The 21,974-nt window shown below is 36.7% G+C and overlaps 2 protein-coding genes across 8 annotated transcripts in view; both read left to right on the forward strand.

Annotated features, from left to right (window-relative positions):
• Nucleotides 1-4,025, forward strand: part of thsd7ba (thrombospondin, type I, domain containing 7Ba) — a 305,630-nt gene extending 301,605 nt beyond the window's left edge. For 5 of the 7 annotated variants that reach the window (XR_013798191.1, XM_079617501.1, XM_079617502.1 and 2 more), the window contains 2 exons: nucleotides 1,155-1,242; nucleotides 1,486-4,025. Coding sequence is in view for 5 of the 7 variants with exons in the window: in XM_079617501.1 (XP_079473627.1) it covers nucleotides 1,155-1,242; nucleotides 1,486-1,570 (173 nt within the window). In the remaining 2 variants the exon portion in view is untranslated. The remainder of the gene's footprint in view (nucleotides 1-1,154; nucleotides 1,243-1,485) is intronic. The other 2 variants (XR_013798192.1, XM_079617504.1) reach the window with 1 other exon arrangement.
• A 3,597-nt stretch (nucleotides 4,026-7,622) lies between these two features.
• On the forward strand, nucleotides 7,623-13,682 carry hnmt (histamine N-methyltransferase). The gene is made up of 7 exons (XM_079618827.1): nucleotides 7,623-7,715; nucleotides 10,262-10,410; nucleotides 10,560-10,612; nucleotides 10,722-10,829; nucleotides 10,943-11,073; nucleotides 11,188-11,281; nucleotides 12,237-13,682. Exons 2-7 carry the CDS (start codon nucleotides 10,265-10,267, stop codon nucleotides 12,590-12,592), a joined length of 888 nt encoding a protein of 295 aa, XP_079474953.1. The 5' UTR covers nucleotides 7,623-7,715; nucleotides 10,262-10,264; the 3' UTR covers nucleotides 12,593-13,682.
• Nucleotides 13,683-21,974: the final 8,292 nt, after the last annotated feature.

Raw genomic sequence — 21,974 nt, forward strand, 5'->3', positions numbered from 1 at the left:
GCAAGAATTGCACAAATACTGTAGAAAGAAGTAACTTAGCACAGAATAGCTTTCCCCAACTTGCAGACAGCTTTTTACAGGAAGAAGAATCAGTGTTGTTCCACTCAATGTTAATGGCTTCAAACAGTTCACGGGAAAATGAATCCCAGTTCATTTGAGTTTCAAATCTGGACTCTGACCAGGCCAAAACATGACTTTGCAGTGTGGGCAAGAGCATTGTCTTGTTGAAAAATAACATCTGACCATTCCTCTAACAATTTTTCATTTGTGGGAAATATGCCATTCTGCAATATTTTCCTGTACTCCAAAGCATTAAATGACTAAGTAGCTCATCAATCCCAGCAGCTAAAAAGGCTTCCCACACAATGACATCTTCCTCCATACTTCACTCATTTATTATTATATTTCTCACCAGATATTCGAAGATACACTTGTGTTTTTATGAGACAGCAATTGCTTCTTAAGTAGTGCATTTGCTTAAATTCGTATAATATCCGGACCAATAATTTGTGGTTAAAACAATTAAAAGCTTAGTGTTTAGCCATTTTGTGCTAGGCCCATTTTTTTGCCCATGAGTGTACTGTGAACATCAGTAATGGCTTTGTAATGTAAGAATCATTCCCAAGTAACATGGTCCTTTATACGTTTTATACGCCAGACTTAATATGCAACACTCAGTTTTATACAATATGTAACAGAAGGTCCTTCTGTTCCCCAGAAGGCTCAATCTCTCTATTCACCAGTGGGTTTCTTTGCCTAAATGAAAGTTATTATAAAGTGTTACAAAACTGAGCAAGATGATCTTTTCCTAAGAGTAGTTTTTGCATCATCCACTGTGTGAGTCTCATAGGGTTCAGGACTGTTGCTGTAAGAGAAGCTCTCAGTGCAGCTCATCAGGCTGATGTCTTTTGTTTTTCATCTGAAAGATGTGTTCTAAAACCTTGTCATATCAGTTATACAAGCATCTTAATGTCTCTATGACACGCACCCAATCCTTTCCTCTGAACTGCGCATGTAAGATGGTGAAATGGTTTCTTCAGGTACATTGTCACCAGTATGAATGTGCCATATGTTACTGCTGCAATATGGAAGCATTAAAAATGATGTCCTATGTATTTCAGTAGTGATCACAATCCTGTTTTCTGATCACACAGATGGAAGGATAAAGCTGTGGGTCTATGGGTTAACAGCTGGAGGATTCATTCTCATATTATTCATAATTGCTCTGGCCTTTCTGTTTTGGTATGTATCTATTTAACACACTCATCACTTAATGGAAAGACAATACCTGTTTGAAAACAGTCTGTGATTCTAGTTGATGACAGACATTACACACTTCACCTATTTGTTAACTTTATTAGTCTCACTTGTAATAACTTGTTGCTGCCATCTAGTGGTACCGTGTAGAAATACAATGGAGGGCAGCAGTACTGTATATACATGACATTTCATTGATCTTTCTTTTTCTCCTCCTCTTTCTAACAGCAGCAAACCGTCCAAACAGAGTAAAAGTGCATCTCCACCATCGAAGCCCTTGACTCTGGCCTATGACGGGGATGTGGACATGTGATCAAGCTCTCGGTTGACTGTACATTCAAAGCACAAGCTGGACTGCGTGCAACATTTTCAAATGTTCATCTTTCCAAAGCACCCTTTGGATTTCCAAAAAAATAAAAAATAAAAGGAAGAGAGACAAGACAATAAAATTGGCAGCATACACAAAACATTGTATGTGAGACTGCAAGGACAAAGGTTTCGGATCAGTGGTCGTCGTGAAAATTGTGACATTTAAAGAGAGGACGAGACACAGCTGACATTCCACGGACCAGATGGAAGACTTTGACATTTTCTTGCCGTGATTTTTCTTACATCATATAAAACGAAGGAAAAAAAAAACACAAGTTCAAGTTGTGCCGAATCTATTCAGTCGCATTAAAAGCCTAGTTCACCCAAAAATGAAAATTGTCATAATTTACTCAAGCTCATGTTGTACCAAACTTGTATGACCGGATCATTAAGTCGGTGAAATGAAAGGACTGTGAACTGAATCAATCAATTAATTGAAAAGAGATTACTCAAAATAACTATTTGTTCATGAAAGTCAATGCGAATGTCAAGCCTTGCAGTGAATAATGACTTAAACTGAGCACAAAGTTATATTATGACTGAGAAGACTTGGACTATACTGTAGTGCACATTATTAGTTGCCTAATAATGATTCTTTCAATATGCTTTTACATCACGTCCTTTTTGAAGCTTGAAAGCTCCAGTCCACATTTATTCTAATTGCATTGGCAATAACAACTGGTACATTATTCAAATGTCTCCTTTTCTGTTCCACAGATGAAACAAAGTCATACAGGTTTGGAACAACTTGAGGGATGGCTAAATAATGACAGCATTTTCATTTTTGCGTGAACCGTCCCTTTAAGGCGATGTGACTTTTTAACAGAGAACGAGAAAAGACTGATGTGTTATGCACTATATTAGTGCTTAGTCATTCTTTAGTTTCCTCTTGATTTATGTTCAAACAGATTTTCTAGTGTTTTTTCATTGTGATGCAAGGACTTTCCTGTAAACTGTAGTGTTCGTGCGGAATGTCTCTGAACGTGTGTATGATCCGCACAGTAAACTCATTTAGACACCCCGAGAGGTTAAGGTGATGATCTGCCCGTGTGCTCCTTCAGCACGCCTCAGTTTGTCCTTTAACCTCCGTCTAGCAGTTGTACAATTGATGAGGTCTGCTCCAACACCAGCGGATAATGAACTGTGTTCCTGCGGCTTCCTGCAATATCCTGCGTTTGGGGGAACTCATTTAGCACAGATACAGTGGACCAATGCGTTTATGTAGAGTCTGCATGAGCATTACACCGGGAGAGGTGCATCAACGCTATGAATGTTCATCATTTTTAATAAAGTACAGGTGCTGGTTCTGTATTTGAATAATATCCCTTTTTGCTTTATTGACTGACTTCTTGCTGACATAATTGTCTTGATCTGTTTCAAGACCTACAGTGTCAAGGTTCGCTTCGCTCCTTGTACTGCCACGTGAAAAACCTTTCTTAAATCTCAATGGTCCTCATTATAACATAACTTGTGCACTGTAAAAAAAAGTGCTGCGATTATTTAGCACAACTTAAAATCCAACATTGTTTCAACTTTAAAAAGTATGTGTTCAAGCTTGACTTAAAATATTAAGTTTAGTTAACTTAAGTTTAGTTTGGTTAAGTTGGATATTTAAGTTATCTCAACAAATTTTAACTAATCGCAGCCACATTTTTTACAGTGTGGAACCTTCATGTGGTCTTGCTCCACCGAAAGAATGTATTTCTTAAAATACATACGAGAGTGTACTTAAAAAATGAAAGGCAGCAACTTTTTTTTTTACATTGTTACCTGCACATGTATTTTTTGATTTTGTTGGTTTTGTCCCATGTGTGTTTCTGCTGCCGTACAGTACATGTGATATGTAAGTGCTGGCTGGTTAGTCTACAGGACCGAACGGTTCCAGTTCCTGTCTGTTTGAGGTCCATCCGGATGATCTGCTGCTCAAAAGGCTTTTGGCGTATTTCTAAATTAGTCCACTGATGTGAGAAGCTAAAATGTGTATAGCTTATAACGGTTTTATTTATTTATACAAACTCTGGAGGAGAAAAAAAATGGCAATATATATATTTATTTATTTTGAAGCCCAATTGTGCGTGTGCATGCTGGATTGATTTTGTCATACACTGGATTATTCCAAAAGTGGCCTTGCATTTTTATGGAAACTTGCTCCTTTAGTGACAAAGTCAACAGTGTGTTTTGTTTGTTTGATTTACTTGGTTTTTTATTTGTTGCCCCTTAGAACTGACTTGTTTACATGGCTTCTTCTTCTTCTTCTTCTAATATGTTCAGTATGCTCTCAGCACTACTGTATATACAGTTGCCTGTAAAACACTGACCTTTAGTTTACATAGTACTTTCTGTTTTAATTGTGTGTACTTGAAGAGTTGACCGAAAATGCTAATAAATTGTGATACTCTGTGGGAAAAGTTGTCGCTCATATGTTAATCTGCATCAAAGATGGATGGTGGTTTCAGCTGCTTTGACAGAAATCAGGTAAACGTTGTGCCTTTGTCCCATAGACTCCCATTGTAAGTTCACACCAGACATCTTTTGGTCTTTTAAACCATACCTAATATTTTAACTAAGCGCACATATAATAAGACGGTCCTAAAACAATTGTCATGCTCTTTTACTGATGGTGAGCTCATTTGTAATACCCATCATAAACCAACAGATGGAGCAACATTTAAACAGTCCCATTATTTTGCAGATAACATAACATAAGACAATGAAGTATAGTATTTGAAACAAATGCAATTGTGCTGAATGTTCTGTTATCGTCACACTGAATGTCTTCACCGTGCAGCCCATCAGATACTTCTACTCCAGGATGTTGAATCGTTTAAATCTTTTGTTTAATCAGTTTTTATTAGTAAAGCCTGTCATTTCTGTTCAAGGATGAGATGAATTTAAGCAGTCTTGTCGGTGCCACCTAGGGGACACGTCTGGGTGGTGTGATTCTGTCAGGCTTAATTTTTCCATTAAGCCCTAATAATTCTGTAGAAGATTTCCCGTGAATCTTTGTGGGTTCTCTCATTTTAATCATGAATTTCCATTCACCAGTAGCCAAATCTGTTTAACAAAGTTTGACATGATCAAACTGACTGAGAAGTTAAGTGGGAAAATTGCTTCATCTGTATTTTGTAATAAAGAAAATGGTAAGAGGCAGATTAGAGATAGATCACTAAATTTTTGCCTTGTTCTCTTTCCGTTTATATTTGGATCAAAATGATGTGGCCCAGCCCAGATTAGTGCATAACTTTCCATCAGTGTTGATTTACACTTTAAATTGATCTGATGTAGCTATCAAAAGTACCATTAAAACCTCTTTTATTTACATAGAATACGCTAAACTGTGTATGTTTTGGCTTTAAGAAAGGCGTTATTGGCATTTAAGCTATTATATAAAAAATATTTGGGAAAATGTTAGTATAGGGTCCAATTCTCACTATTAAGTTGCTTATTAGCATGCATATAAAGCACATATTTATGCCTTATGACATCCTTTAACCTTACCCATTAACTATTCTATTAGGAGTTTATTGAGGTAAAAGTCGTTAATAGTGAAAACTGGACGCTAATCTAATGTGTGACCAAATATTCTATTGTATTTCTGTAGCATGAAATTTCAATATTTTATATTAATATTCTATATTTTCTATATTCTAGATCTTTTGGTGCTCAATTGACTTTAATGTCAGTTTTTGTCTGTTTCCAGACAAGTTCATTAACATGGATAAACTGATTGATTGAATGGATGCATTACAGTTTTTCTCAGTCACTTTGGTGCATTTTTCACATCATCCCTAACATGTGCAAAATAATAAGTGCATTTCTCAGAACAATTTGTACAAACTGCAATATACAATGGATATGTTTCTAAAGCTAGTCAGTCACTAAAAATCTTTAGTACATCTCTCAAAAGTAAATATTCATCCCAATGATCATGTCAGTGTCATCAGAATGATAAGTCATTGAGTCATTGTTCACGAACAAGGTCGTCAAAATGTTTAGGCCTGTTGTCAATGTAACTGTGTACTTTGACAGTATTACCTGATGTAAACTTGGCTACAGTTTGGATGACAGTTACTGTATTGAAAATGCACAAGGCTGCACTTCTATGGCATATCAATTTCAACAGTACTATTTACATATTACTGTATGTGGGTTATTGATTGAAAGAGACTGGACAGGATTTTGTTTTTCACAGCTTTTACTAGTGCTACTTTATGAAAGAAAAAAAACAAAATAATTTACAGTAAGAAAAAGACAAGGGGCACAAAGGAAAAAAAACTAAATTAGAAAGAGACACAGGAAACACCCCTAAGGCACAGCCAGACGTTCCTGTCTGTCGGCCCACATATTCTCATCCACATCACACCGGATATTTTCCCTTCCAATGCAACATGGAAAGAATATTTTGGAATGCCTTATCCATCCTCTGCAGTCGTCTACTGTGACGTCCTCACACATTGCAGCCAGCAGGGTCATCTGTGTGTGTGGCTGACGAGCATCTTCCACCTCCATGTGGAGAAGAACTCCTCAATTGGGTTAAGGAATGGTGAATAAGGTGCGAGGAATTCTATGAGCATCCTCGGGTGGGTCACAAACCATTGTCTTATGATGTTTGATCGATGGAAACTCACATTATCATAAATGACCACATACTTTGGCAAATCCTCTCTAAACAGACCCCTCTCATCATCAGGGATGACAGCCCTGTAGAGTCTCTAAAAAGTTGAGGAGATGCTGGGTGTTGTATGGCCCTATAAGGGGGATATGCACACCATGCTCCTAAATAGCAGCACACATGGTGATATTTCCTCCCCGTTGGCCTGGCAAATCCACAGTAGCTCTGTGACCGATGATATTCCGACCCCGCCTTCTGCATTTGCTCAGGTTGAAGCCAGCCTCATCCACGTATACAAAGTTGTGAGCGGGTTCACTTGATTCCAACTCCATTATACGCTTTATCCCAGAACACACAGTTGAATTTGTTTTGTGTAAATGTGTAAAACTATGCTTGACAGTTTATGACAAATAGTTCAACAATTTTGCATGTAATGGCTTATGCAAGGAAATAATGCCTAGATGTTTTGAGGGGTAAGACTATTCAACAGAGAACCATCTACTATATTTTGATCAACATGACATGAGCAATTGAAAATGTGGAAAAAAGGTGACACTTGTACATTATCAATTGCAATATGTACAAAAGCAATTGCAATTTGTTCAAAGGAATAAGAAATTGCTTTAATGATGTGCACAAGTGACTAGATGATTTGGAATTTGCACAAGTAGTATCAAGAATTGCACTTTTGACCTAAGAAATGCACCAAAGCGACTGAGAAAAACTGTAATGAATGTGCAAGCATATAAAACAAATGGATTAATGTATTTGTATTTTATAGACCATATTTGTCTTTATTGTTTTATTATTTTGTCTCACAGCCTTACTTGTTCTCAATTACTTAATAATGGTCTGCTTGTCATTATGTGGCCTAGTTTAATAACATGTAACACAAGTTGAGTGTTTTATATCTTTAACAAATAGGTGTAGGTAGGGGAAATCACAGTGTGCTGCAATTTTACTTGTGAAATTACACCGATGAGCACTAGAGGGCAGCAATGAGCCGGGCACGATGTATCGTTTCAGTTGTTCCTGTCAAGTGGCATGTTGATGACTTGGTGGTATGTTATACAATATGTATGAAACATTTTAATTTAAAAATAACCTTGATTGTTGATTTATTTGTAAATGTGTTGATTAATAAAATTAATATTCGGTGGTGAATAGCCTAATACTAAAACATAATTTTAAGCAGAGGAAAGCCATGAGTTTTCATTTAAATTGCTACCTATATAAAGGTAAAAGGAACAGAGATAAAAAAAGTTATAATAATATAAATCATTATATCTCAGGACGTGTTTTATCAATTTAAATATTAAGAGCTTCTCTTGTGTAGCGTGTTAGCCCTGCGGCTTTAAGGGAGTGGGCGGGGCCTTGTTCTAATGGGCGTGGCTGAGTCTGTGTCAGGATGTGCGGCCCAGCCAGTGTCCCACTGCTCGCACTGGCAGTGTGAAAAAAATACCGGATAGAAGTGAAGGTAAGATGCTGCACACTTCTGCTTTCTTCGTGTTATTATTAGAGCACTGATGCATCCAGTGTCAGTAACCGAAAGTTAGAAATAATGATACAGTTGTAAAAATGGGAGCGAGTCAATGAACCTGTTGAATAACAATAAATCTCATCATGCTAATCTGAATGTGATTTACAGGACAATGATGTGATATGGCTGCTGAGATTATACTGTCTAGCGCTTAACTAATAGTCTCCATTCATAAATGCAACATTTTCATAAATGTGACTTTTTTTTCGTGCCATCGATTTGAGATTATTTCATTGCCATTATTGTAAGCATAACAATTGAGACTGAACTACTTAATTCCTATTATTTCTTATTAGTTTTGTCCCCTTTTGTTTAATAATTTCAGACTGTGTTAAAGATGTGTAAACATTTTTAGGAGCATCACACATCAGGTGTCCTGAGAAATTACACCTGCTTCTGTAACCACCCTAACCCAACTCCTAAAGTTCAATCTATTGTTCTATTCATTCTGGCCCTAACCCTCTCCGTTTGATGGCCAAATATAATTTTCAAACACTATTAAAGTAAAGTTAATAGTTTGTAATGAAATAAGAACAAATAAACAAACTACAAGCAATAAGCACAAATAAGCACTTAGAACAGGGATGAAAATTAAATGAACAGTGCTTTTCAGGTGTAACAACAGTTAGATACAGATTAGGTACAGGAATTTAATAGAGTAGCCTAATCAAATATAAATAAACACTGCATAATCTTCACTGTATACATTAAATAGATGAATCCTTATTAGTTACAAAATGTATTCAGTCAAGAGCATTTAGTGATTTTTTTGCAGTGAGTCTGTTGTTTGATTAACATTAAAAACGCAGCAGGAATATTATGCTGCTGTCACTTTAAGACTAATGCACGGATCCAATACTGATACTGTCACACATGCATTTTATTTCTCCACTGTTTACGTTCACTTAAGAGATAACCGACTATGTTTACTAGGATACACGCCAAGATGAACATTTAGACATAATTTTGTGTGAAATTGTCAGTTTAAGCGCAAGAAGATGTGAACAAAAGCTTAATTCAGCAATCACGTGCTGTCAGACACTGGCGTGTGCTTCAAATGTGCAGTTTGCGCAGACAAAACTTCTCACACAGCATGCGCGAGTTACTTTCACGTCTTCTTGAGCTTGAATGTTTAAATTGGCAAGGGTTAAAAACACGTAAATTATAAACTTTCAGGTCAGGTCCTATCGGGACAGTGACAGTTCTGTCAACGAGCCCTTCATGTGCTCCCTCTTTCTCTCACAGTGTAGCCTATGTTAGAGAAAGCGACGCAGCCCTCTCAGCCAAGCGGCGGTGTGTAAAGCCAAAGTCCCTTTCAAGGAAAGTTTATTCAGTCGGCGGCTATATTTGCAATGCCTCTGGGCAGCTATTTCGGGCATCCAAGACCAAGTCCTATCTATTTGAATGGGGGAATACTGAAATCTCAAAAACCGCTTGCCAAACTCACAGTTAAATAACATGTTTAAAATCAGCAACAAAATCTGACATGACCTTTCCCATAAATGTTATTCCTTATCGTCAAATAGCGTTAAAAAGGCTTATTTTGCAGGCTAGACGAGCCAATGCGCACATGCAGTCCTACAGTAAGTGCGAGTCTCAGGTTTGTACGGGAACCGGAGCTTTTAACGGCAGCTGCAGTGATGCAATGACTTTATTAATCAGACTTTATTAATTAATACTCTTTTACTTAGAAGGCGGGACGTATTATGCCCTATTGCACGTTGCATTTTCTCCCATTTATAAGTAATAGGAGTGAACCGTCTTTGAATAGTCATTGGTAAAGCTCAGCAGGCAATGTAATGGTAGAGTATGCTATAAACTTATTTTTTACACACTCAATTACAACTCAATTACAATTAAAGACCATTTTTAGTCGCCTCTCGTGAACTTAAAAGGATAGTTCACTTTAAAATGAAAATTCTGTCATCATATACTCACCCTCAAGTTGTTTCAAACCTGTATTAATTTCTTTCTTCTGCTGAACACAAAGGAAGATATTTTGAAGAATGTCGGTAACCAAACAGTAGACTGTTCCCATTGACTTCCATAGTAGGTATGATGAGTATGATGACAGAATTTTAATTTTAAAGTGAACTATCCCTTTAAGACGCATGATTTACTCACCTAAAATAAAACATAAAAAATTACTGATGTCATTCTAAACCTGTACATTCTGCATAACATTAAATAATATATTGTGTGCTTAAAAAGTGCTATAAAGCACCATATAAAGTGTTTACCATTGACTTCCATTTAATGGATAAACAAAAAAGCAAAAAACGACAACTTTATATTTATGCATTTGGCAGACACCTTTATCCAAAGTGACTTACATTGCATTCAAGGTAGACATTTGATTAGTTCTTGCTTTCCCTGGGATGATATTGTCATTGCTAGAACTTCTTAAAATATCTTCTTCTTTGTTTCATTGTAGGGTGATTCAGAACCCATTTTATCATTAAAACACCAGTTGTATGTTTCAGCCAATGAAAACCATGGCAGCTCCATTCAGATCACTTGTGGAAGATTATCCGAGATACCTCAAATCATTCGAGCTGTTTCTGGAGCGCTCATCTGAGCACCAGTGCATGCAGGACTTCATTCATAATACACTACCAGACATACTGGCAAGGTGCTTTATCGTTCTTGATAAATGTCATATTTTATTCATTTAGCCTGTCCTAGCTTTGTAATACAGAATGTGCCAGCAGATTTAACAATGACATGATATAATAATATTATCTTGCCCTTATTATATTCTCTCTCGCTCTCTCTCTGCAGCATTGGAGGGGGAAGACCCATTCTCAATGTAATAGGAGTAGGGAGTGGAGCAGGTACACTTTTAATAATAACTGAATTATTAACGTTCTGTTTATATCATCATTTCATATATCAGATTTTAATAACAGATTTCTCAGTCATTCATATTCATCTGATTTCCAGGTGAGATTGATCTAGAGATGTTCACTCAGCTACACCTGAAACATCCACATGTCAAAGTCAACAATGAAGTGGTGGAACCAAGCAATGACATGCTGCACAAATATAAAGGTACCAAACATTTTATTGCTGCCCATTTAGGTTAATCATATCATACGCTTTTACTAACTCTACCAGTAAATGGCTATTTGTGCTGTTTTTTTTTTTTTATTCTTTCTGTTCAGTTCGGGTATCAACCACTCCAGGTCTTGATCACATTAACTTTGCGTGGAACAAGATGACAGCGTCTGAGTTTGAAAAACACTGGCAAGAGAAAAACTCTGGGAAAAAGATGGACTTCATTCACATGATACAGGTTTTGACCTTTTCATTCATTTTGTCGACTTTAATTCAAGTTATATTAATAAGGTCTGTGTATCAAAGATGTTTTGTTATGTTTGTAGAATATTAATACCAATCTGCTTAACAGATGCTGTACTATGTCAAAGATCCAGAGGCCACTGTTTCATTTTTTCGGAGTCTTCTAGAAAAAGATGGGAAACTCTTGATCATTCTGGTGTCAGGTACAGTTAGGGTTGGGAATGGAAAATCGATTCTAATTCTGGAATGGGATACTTAAGGTCAGGTATACTTATCGATTCCTGTGTGCGTATTTTAATGTGGTTTTAAACCATTCAAGCGCAAGAGAACTTGGTACTCGCGTGCTGTTTTCTCGACTTTACACACATCCAGAGCGTGCGCTAGGTACACAAAACTGGCGGTTCGGTACGTACCTCGGTTTAAAGCCACGGTTCTGGCTGTCATTTTCATGACAGATTTAATCAAACATACAATAAATAACCAAGACATCACTAATAGGTTAAGTAAAATATAATGAATATATAGGCTAATATAGTGCATATATTTAGCAAAAGAGTTTATTTCTCTGGCGAACTAACAAGCTGTGGACACTGAATGACTTGCCTGAGGTAATATGCCTCGTGACATTGTTTACAAGATGTTTCATTGACTACTTTCCGCGGATGAAACACTGATCGATTACACGAGATACATTTCAGTAAGTTGTTCTGTATCTTTCAACACACCTTCATATGTTCATTCATGTTTATTCCGTAACTAGTAGTGAATAGGAAGATTGAACAGAGGCGCCTATACAGTGATCTGTCGCGCCACAACAAAGAGCGTCAAAACAGCATTTTATTTTTAAATTTAGTGATAAAAGGGACCGAATTTGAAAGATGACACATTGTTTCTTATCGAAAGTAACGAAACGTAGATCTTATTACAATTACTGGTGGTTAGTCTAACACTGTATGCGTCGTGTAACGTTGTATTCGTCAGAGAAAACGGAAATCAAATCATTATAAATTCAATCAAAATCCATTGTTTGTGTATGTAATGGGTTTCACATTTGTATGGCAGTACAGTGGGGTCTAAAAGTCTGTAACAACAAGTTAATTTTTTTTTCTGTTCTGTTTAAGGAAAAAATTAACTTAGTTGTGCTTCTGCTTTTCATAGGCGAGAGTGGATGGGGCAAATTATGGACGACCTTTAAACAACAGCTCTGTAACACTGAGATCAGCCAGTGTGTCACTACAGGAGATATAAAGACCTTCTTCGATTCCGAGGGCATCCCCTACCGTAACCATGAGCTTCTGTCCCAGATGGACATCACAGAGTGCTTCACTGAGGGAGACCCGGTGGGAGAACTGCTGCTGGATTTCCTTACGGAGGTGATAGAGTTCAGTAAGAATGCTCCTGAAGACCTGAAGAAAGGAGTGCTGGACTTACTGAGACATCCTGACTGCAGTAAAGAGGTGGACGGCAGGATCATTTTCAACAACAACCTGGGAGTATTAGTGGTTGAGCCGTAGATATAAAGCAGTAGCTTTATATCTCACCTCCACGAGACCTTTGCAGTTAATATTCAGTCTAATACAGTAGTTCTGAACCTTGTCCTCAACAATATTGAAAGGGCACATGACTTTTCCAGTTATTCATGATTTACTGGATAAGGATTAAGGATATTTACTCAATTTAAAAAATGTCTACCTCATAAAATATTTTAGAGCTTGGCTAGAGTAATGTCTTATTTTAAATCATTGTGAGTAATTTTGAGGCCTCCTTTGGAAGTTTGGTCTGGTTGAGAATCACTGGTCTAATGGAAGTACAAAAATCTGTATTTTCACATTTTTAGAAATAATCTGTTTCTTTACTGATTTCAACAGAGATGATGAGAAAAGTAACAGTAGCATATATTTTTTATGCTTTTATTAAACTACTGTCTCATTCTAGGCACCTGCTGTTCTAAAGCATGTTGTAATATTGTATCAATGATATTGTTATGGGTGAAAAAACAGGAAAAGGAAAAGCATAGAGAACAATGCATAGTTTAGCCTGCATCAACATCAAACAAAGCTGTTTAAATGAAGGCCCGTGTAGGTGACGGGCGGTTCATATCCTTAAAGAGACCTTGTAGCACAAATTCCAGTATGAGTAACTCTGTACTGTACATGCTTTGTGAAACTTGCATGAGCAGCAAAGTATAACCTTTGTATAGTGACTTATTAACTCATAGGGTCAAAGAGTTTATGATTCTACTACAACAGCCTTTATGATGAAAGAGATGAGATTGTATTGTTTGGTGACTTGTGTTGTTGTGACCTTATACCTCATTTAGGTTTGGAGAGATGTTTAATGACTAACCAGACAGGACAAAGGTTGTATAAAATCTATACTTTTCAAGGTTAAAGAGACATGCACTTGAAACTTCTACAAGTATGTTTTATTTGGTTACTGCCTGCAATGGGCCTGCCTTCCCTTTGTGTTTATTTACAGTATTATTGTAAAGTAACTTGAATATTGTCTTGTGTCTGCCAATATTTCAGTATGTCTGTCCCACATGACCACAAAACATCATATTAAACCGATGTGAATAACTTTTTAAAAGTGTCAAATGAAACCATATACTCAGTATATTATACTGTACCAAAAAATAAGTTTAAAAACATCGCTGCTCATTGAGACTCAGCCATGCTGTAAAACAAAGGTATATGTTAAGACAAGCCTGCCTTGAAAATGTCAGGATCAGACGTTACAGCGTTGAATCTGGAGAGAGAGAGAGAGAGAGAGAGAGAGAGGTCTTTGATGACTGCAGAAACGACAGAACCAGCTGCTCACACCTTTATCAGCTCATCCAGAGAATGATCAATGTCTGACATTGTTACTTTCTGACGTTGCTTGCTTTATTTAATAATTTGTTCGAACGGTTAATTTATAAAAAAATAAAAAAAAGATTGTCAAACCTCTTAGTTACAAACATTACCACCATGTAAAATCAGAAAGAGCTTTATTGCCAATGCCAAGTATGCTTACACATACAAGGAATTTGTCTTGGTGACAACAAGCTTCCACAGCAGAGACAGAATAACAGCAACAGGACAGATGGTAAACAAGTAAATCTATAAATGTGGCATTTGAATCATTTTAATGGCAGTAAAAGGTGCATTTCCGCCAACTACTGGACTGAACTAGATGGCGCATAGGAGAGCAATGGCATCTGCTACGATTTCACTTTTAAATCGCTTAAATATTATATTGGTTTTCTCCTGAAACTACCAGAGCATTTGGAAAATAAGCGAGCCACATAGTTGTAGAGCCACAAGTATTCACTTCTTCGGAAGAAAAAAGGGATGGAACGACATGATGGTGAGTATTGTGACAGGTTTTTTGTTTGTCTGTTTTGTTGCTAGGATTAAAGTGTATTTTTACATAAAATTTACACACAACATCACATGAATCCATTCAAATTGGTACATTCAGGGTTGGCTTTACCTGAAGCACTCTGCAGACCACAAAGTTATTCTATTCTAAGTTAATTTGTTAGGTTTCTCTGATAACATTTCTAAGTAATACAATGTACTGCCACATCAGTTTTGGCACTTCTACAGTTATCCCTTCTCTGAACAGGACTGCAGAAGGAAAACACTTAGCATTTTAAGTAATTGACAGTCATCTCTGGTCAATAATAACCATCTGCAGAAGCATTCGTCACAGCAGTCTGAGGACAAAAGCGCCAGGCCAGCAGTCTCACACACCGACCGGTGTTGGGGCGTAGTTTAGTTTTTGGGTGGGGTTTGTTCGCATTCTTTAAAGGTGAACTATGCAGGTTTTTTACCTTAACTGAACAGCTTCGGAGTCGCACCCCCCTATCGCCTGTGAGCAGAAAAACCACCCTTGCAACTTTGGGCCTGCGGTGCAGCGTCAGGAAGTATCGCGTGATATCAGGTCTCGCGATGTAATTAATTGCTTTACGGCAAAAAAAAATCTGCTAAAATTCTGTCATTATTGCGCTCCCTCACGCTGTTTTAACCCGAATGAAGAAGACGTTTTAAAGAATGTCCCGTCTGCTTTGATGTTGTTGATCTACTAGCCTCTGGTATCTGAGAGTCGACAACAAGTTTTTCGACAGTGTTGTCAAATATCTATTCCGAAGAGAAATATATTATATTCTATAGAGAAACCTGCGAGCAAACAGCGAGAATACAGCGAAGAAATTCCCGAAACTTTAAGGTTGAGCTTATAGTTACAGTGAAGGGTAGGGTTGTTCAGGCGGGTTACGCGATTGTCAGCACCCTACCTTCAGGTCTGATGCTGTTGTCCTCAGACTGCTGAGACATGTGGTTCTGCAGTTCTCTCTCTGGTACACAGTGGAACAACACAATATATAATGTCTTCATCTACTAGCAAGTTTGTGTAATTTAAGCAACTTTTAAGGGAAATATATATGGTCTATTCTGCAGTTCAAATTACCTAATCTCCCCCAAGGCCTCCTTAGTGTAACCAAATGATCTCACCTTACCAAAGTGTCATAGATTAATAATTTAGGTTACTTTTGTGAATTCAGTAGCAGGTGTAAAACATGTTTCCATACAACTGAAAATCATTGAAGTCAGCATCTTTTCTTCCCTATGGCATATCTGAGTAAAATGGCTTCTCGAACAAGAAATAATGTTGGATGGGACTTGGTTCTGTCCATCGGGAATTGATTGGATGATTGGATCATTGTGGTTTGCTAGTGCTGCGAGTGAGTGACAGGTTGTCCTGCCCTTGTGCTGAGAAGAGAAGAGATGTTGTTTTGATTAAAGATTATGGGGGCACTAATTACAACAAGAAATATATATATATATATATATATATATATATATATATATATATATATATTATGTAGTTTAGTACATTTTTGTTTCAGGGTCACTTTAAAAATGATCTATTTGTGCTTGATGATACATCTTTGCATCACGCATGTATTCAACATGCAGCCTGAATCAATATTTACATTTCTTTTCATACATTTGTTAAATATACATTTGTTAAATGTGCTAATAGATGTTGCATTGTATAACATGCAAAAGACGTTTGGTGGAATAATATACCAGTCTAAATGTAGTAAAGCTGAATAAAGCTAAAAGTCAAGTCAAGTCGTCTTCATTGATATAGCGCTTTTAACAATGTAGATTGTTTCAAAGCGGCTTTACAGTGATAAACGGATAATTTAAGGTAACAGAGATTGTTTTGACTTCATAGCGGTTCTTGAATAAAGATATTTTCCAGTTAAAGTAAGTTTTGATTGATTCACTTCGGTCGCAACGATCATTAGTTATTAAATTAGAGGCCGCTAAGACAACACCGTTCTTAAAATGGCCATACCAGTGCTACATAAACCATGTAATATTACAGTTATAATTCAAATGTACAAGTAAATAGAAAACAGACCCATTTGAGTGCATTTAATGTGCCATGACAAGCTTTTATCTTTTCCTTTGTCTTCTTTGGGAAAGTTCTGCCGAATGTTGACAGTGATGGTCAGGGAGTCTTCAGGGGTCATTCTGCCAGCAGGGGCTCAACACTTCATCTCTGAGGTATGGATGAATGAGCACAGTTGCTCTGGAATGAGTGGAGTGTAACCTGTCCATATGTTTGCATATGGTCTGTGGTCTGGCAGAAGTGAGATTATGATGTTCGCCAGCAGGTGGCGCTGTAGTTTTTCCAAACATTGTACCAACATGATTTGTCCAAGTGATGCTGAGCATTCATGCCTAGCATGGTGTTCATGCCCCATTTGTAGTCAGTATACAAGGGTAAACATGTGAGGATGCTCATTCTGATCTCATGCCTTCACCCAAAATCAGGCGCATTAGTAGAATTATGTGAAGAATTAGACAATAAGAACAGCACCTGCCACTTGTTTAGCCGAGTTTCCCCAGTGCTGCACATATTGAATGAGAGTAACTAATGGCCACAATATATCCTAACAGAAAACAACAGACTGAATTAAGAAGTTTGAATCGTGACACAGATGAATAATTGTGTGCATGTGCTCAGTGGTCGACTAGTAACAATCACAAAGAATTTCAAAAGCTAGATTGCATATTTAGTTCCCTAACATCGTAATACACACCTGTCCCCTGAAAGATAGTCACCCTAATTTGTATTTACCCCAGTGTGCGTGCAACCGCTGACACGTTTTGAGAAACAGACAGCTGCATGTGACGACATGTTGATAAAACACATCTCATCTCAATGGCTGATACGTGGTCGCCAATCATTTTTTGTGCAAAACTTTGTACTCAATACTATATTATTAACCCGAAACATTTAACTCTGCTTTTTTTCATTTATCTTATTTCTACTTAACTTGCTTTACTAAAAACGTGAATGCTGCTAAATGTTTCAATTTCTACACGATGTTCAATGTCTAAGTGTATTTAAATGTATTTTAAATGTACAAAATGCATTTTGTATAGCATTGATATAGCCTATAATATATAAAATGTACAATGACATTTTGAGTGTGTGTGTGTGTGTGTGTGTGAGATATTCATACATTTAAATTTTTAAAGTCTACATGGAAAAAAATGGACATTAAACAGTATTATATTATATTAGACTATATGAAATTAAATTACATTAAAACTGCATCATGTATACCAATACAATTCAATATATTTGTAACAGGAGTCCCTGCTCTGTCTCTTTATACTGACCTGCAAAATGTTAAAGACGCCTCCTGTAGATTAAGAAGTTAATCTTACATGCATTTGGATGACATCTTTTGAACTTACATTGAATTTTAAATATTACATTGCATTGATCTGTCTGTTCTGTGATCAACACTTACATCCCAGCCATGCTCAAATCTCACTGACAGTGAAAAAGGGCCATTGTCCATTAATCCACATTTAACTTGAACTCCTTCCTTCCCTCCTCCTCCTTTTTCCTTCGATCATTCCTTTTCCTCCCCATTCCCTCCCCTCTCCCTCCTCTTTCATCACTCAGCACTCTTTACATCAGCCATTGTGCCGGTACTTAGACCTCAGCGAGAAGCCAGCGAGACATAAACTGCCCCTTCAATGTTTCAAACAGGCTTTAATAGACAGAAGCCGAAGCATGACCTTGAAATATGGCCTCCGATACAAATCCTGCAAATGGCCGCTGTGGCCGCGACGTATTTCATTCTGGGAAATTAGTGCTGTTTAGCAGCTGCGGTTATATAGTGCCTGTTCTGAGATGGCTATGAATGGTGACCCACCTTTTGATTGATGATTTCTGCCTTCTGCCTCTATTACCTATTGGAGGACGCCAGTGAAATCGCACACTGATGGGCTAGTGCTTCCAGACTCCAGTGGAGTTGGGTTCATGATCCAGCCAGGCACTTGGAAATGCTACAGGAGATTGAAGAGTCGAAATAAGTTTTCCTGACTGTGAAAAGGGAAATCGAGGCAGGAATTATGCGAGTTCATGGTGCCATAATCAAGATTAGACTTGGTTAGCTCATTAATCTAGAACAAGACTGTGGGAGCACAAAAGAAAAAGAAAAAATGTATTTCGGGATGGCTTGAATGAATGGGGGAGATTAACTGGGACTGCGATGATTTACGGTTTGTTAATAATACATCATGTTATAAAACGTTATTAATCGGATAGTTTAAAAGGAATCATTACACACATTTTATTAATTAACCTAATTCATCTTTAGATTTCTATCAAAGATAAATATCGTTGAAAATCACTTCATAAATCATGGAACAGTTTATTTAACTGAATGAGTGATTTGCAGCTAAACTTTTGCAGGTTTTGTGCGTGTTTGAGAGCTGAGCGATTGTGCATTGCTGGAGTTAATTAACAGAAGCCATGAGGCAGCTCTTAAGGCAGACCGGTGTGTGTTGGCTTAATTTAGACTCACTGTCAGATGTTCGTTCAGTCAATATCACCCCCCTCCCAAAAAAAAAAGTATTATATAACAGGCCTTGTGCCGATGATGCTTCAAAACATTGTTCGTCGGATCGTTTTTCTTTTGAAATTACATTTTCATTTTCCCTCAGATTTCATTATACTCTAATTCATTGGCATCGTCTGTCCATCAAAACCAGTGTCTATTCAGGCGAAGTTTGGGTCAAATCAGTTTAAAAGGATCTTATATCCAGGGCTCCATTGCTTCAGCAAAGTAATGGAAGATCTGCTTCTTTCTTTTAATCTTATCGAGTTTTAACTTCGGTTATATTAAAAACCATTACCATCATTTATCCATTCTGTGGATCTTAAATCCATTCTTCCTCACGGGACCCCCCTGTTCAATTGTGCATACAAAATGAAGTTTGAAACTTAATACATTATTTGAAGTCGGGGGTCTCAGGAGTGGCTCCCCGCCTTAATAACATCTAATAAAGTTCCACTTCTCTTCGTTTTTTGATTTAGCCCACTATGTGCTTCCAGGAGGAAATTAACGAAGACTTCCATTAAACTGTCAAATGAGCCTGTTTTGGATTTATATGACCTGTTTACAACTCCACTGAGGTCTGAGACAGCAACGACACTTTCACACAATTCACACATGAAGGGATTGTCTTATTTACAAGTATTGTTAAAGGGCATAATCCCAAAATGACAGTGCACAAATAATTCATGACACTGTGAATAGTTATTATTAGTTGTTGTTTTAGTGTATTAATTAAATTATATATTTTTTTATCTTGACTTAACTAACTCTTCTTGCCATTAATTAAATACGTGTAAATACAAACTATATATTCAGGTGTGTGGTTTTTTCCCCCTTTTAGATAAGGTTGTGCTTTATTTTAAGTGCTGAGTAACAATAATTAACAACATGTACTATAGAGTTAGAGTTTGGTTTAGGGTTAGTTGCATGTAATTATGCATAATTACTGTTATTAGTTAGTGCACTGTTAAACATTTTAGTGTGAAATTACAGTATATTCCAGGTTAATAATTGCATTACAGTAATTCCACAGTAGGACTGGTATCTAACGGCACTCTTGCAAATTTCTTGTAAAATCCACAATATCATACTGTATTTCTACAGTGCATGTGTACTATTTTATTATTTGTAGTTTAATAAAAGAGTGTCACCATTGTTGTTTTGTACGTCGAGAATTGATTTCTGTGCATCATTAGGTGATCATAAGATACAAGTCTTGTGTTGCAAGATGACGTCACACCTTTCAAAGATAAATCTCAGCAGCCGCTTTACTAATATATTGTCATGCTGAAATAATGCTAATAATAGTATAGTTTGACTGACTTAAAACCAGCCGATTCACTTATTTTATAGTCTAGCTTCTCATTGTTTTAACAAATGTTTTCATTTGTCACACTTCTGACTTGGCTAGATCAGAAATTTTAATATGAATATACAAGGTCCAAGATCCCAAGCTAATTGAACATTTCAAAACAATTACAATAATATAATTTCGTACAGGGGCATGGTTAAAGTCAACTTTATAATGTGAATTCACAGTAAAACAAGAACAGTAAGTTACTGTGAGCATAATTTTGCTGTTCATTGCTGTTCAACAGTAAATCATAAGAAAATGACCCAGCGTCACTGTAAATTTTTGACTAGTATAAGGACACTGTAAAATAAATTGCAACCAAACATTTGGATTTAATTTGATTATAATTAATCCCCCTAATAATGTAAATAAGTAGATTATTATTTAAACTAGTATCTTTCCAGGTGTTTTTTTTATCCAGGTGTTGCTGTTTCATTTTTTCATGAACTGTCATATGCCACTCTCTCCACGCACGGCTCAAAATATTCTCCGTTCATCCACTCTCTCCTGTTCGTATGCATGTTGAGGGGTGTCAGCCGAAAAGCACGTTTACTTCCTCAGTGGACTTGATCTCATTCCAGATGATCCATGTATCTTTGGCAGAGCCGGTGCTGTTGTATGTTTTACTGTAGCTCCCAGTGAGAAAGACATTATTCATCACCAAACGATCTTGCCATCCTCAAACAGCCCTATAAAACACAGAGTAATGAGGCTTCTGTGGCTGCTGTCAACCCAACACTGCTTTGTAAAGGATGACACAATTATACTTTACTAGCTCTCCGAAAATGCTGACAAGCTCCAGTTCAATAAAGCACAATTTCTTTTGCTTTTCAGCAGTCGTAGCTCAGGACTGGACATCTGTAGTGTGTAGGATTCCCCTGCCTTAGTAGAATTATAGAAATATAACTGTCTTTATATCTAAACCTGCATACTACAGCAAATTATGCAAATGTTTAATTTTCAAAATGACAATGTCAACAGTGCTGCAATATTGAAAGGTAGCTAATGATGGCTATTGTAATAATATTTTACATGAAATCCTTCTTTAACCATATCTCTTCTAAATGTAACACTAGAAACAGTCATTAGTCTGAAGCATGCCAAATTCATCTCTCCTTCATTTTAATGCTATAGCCTTTACACTAGATTATGACAACTTATGTTCAAATGTTCATGTTTAAAATGAGATTGGCTGTACACCTTTCTCTTTTTTGTTGTTGTTGGGGAAAAAAAACAAGATTTACTTGATTTGAGAAAATCACTCTGATTTAGGAAATTACCTGAATCCAAATGAGAACAATAAATAGCCTAGTATTAAGAAATGGCACAGGTACTATATCACAAAATGTATAATGCAATAGCATAGATGCATCAAAACAAGAATGAATACAGCAAAAATATAGTTTTGTTGTGAAATATTGTTACAATTTACAAGTTGATATATTTTAAAATGTAATTGGTAACACTACAACAGTTTCATTTTTAACATTAATGTATTAACTAACATGAATAACAATGAGCAATACATTTGTTACAGTATTTGTTCATCTTTGTTTATGTTAGTTAATAAGAATACAGCTGATCATTGTTTGTTCATGTTAGTTCACAGTGCATTAAACAATGT

This window comes from Phoxinus phoxinus (assembly GCF_949152265.1).
Source record: "Phoxinus phoxinus genome assembly, chromosome: 7".
NCBI lineage: Eukaryota > Metazoa > Chordata > Actinopteri > Cypriniformes > Leuciscidae > Phoxinus > Phoxinus phoxinus.

Excerpts from the sequence above, each read along its gene's own strand:
- hnmt (XM_079618827.1), top strand. The coding sequence starts at position 10,265 with ATGAAAACCATGGCAGCTCCATTCAGATCACTTGTGGAAGATTATCCG. Across the intron at positions 11,074-11,187 it reads ACTTCATTCACATGATACAG|ATGCTGTACTATGTCAAAGA; the intron begins GTTTTGACCTTT and ends TCTGCTTAACAG. Across the intron at positions 11,282-12,236 it reads CTTGATCATTCTGGTGTCAG|GCGAGAGTGGATGGGGCAAA; the intron begins GTACAGTTAGGG and ends TGCTTTTCATAG.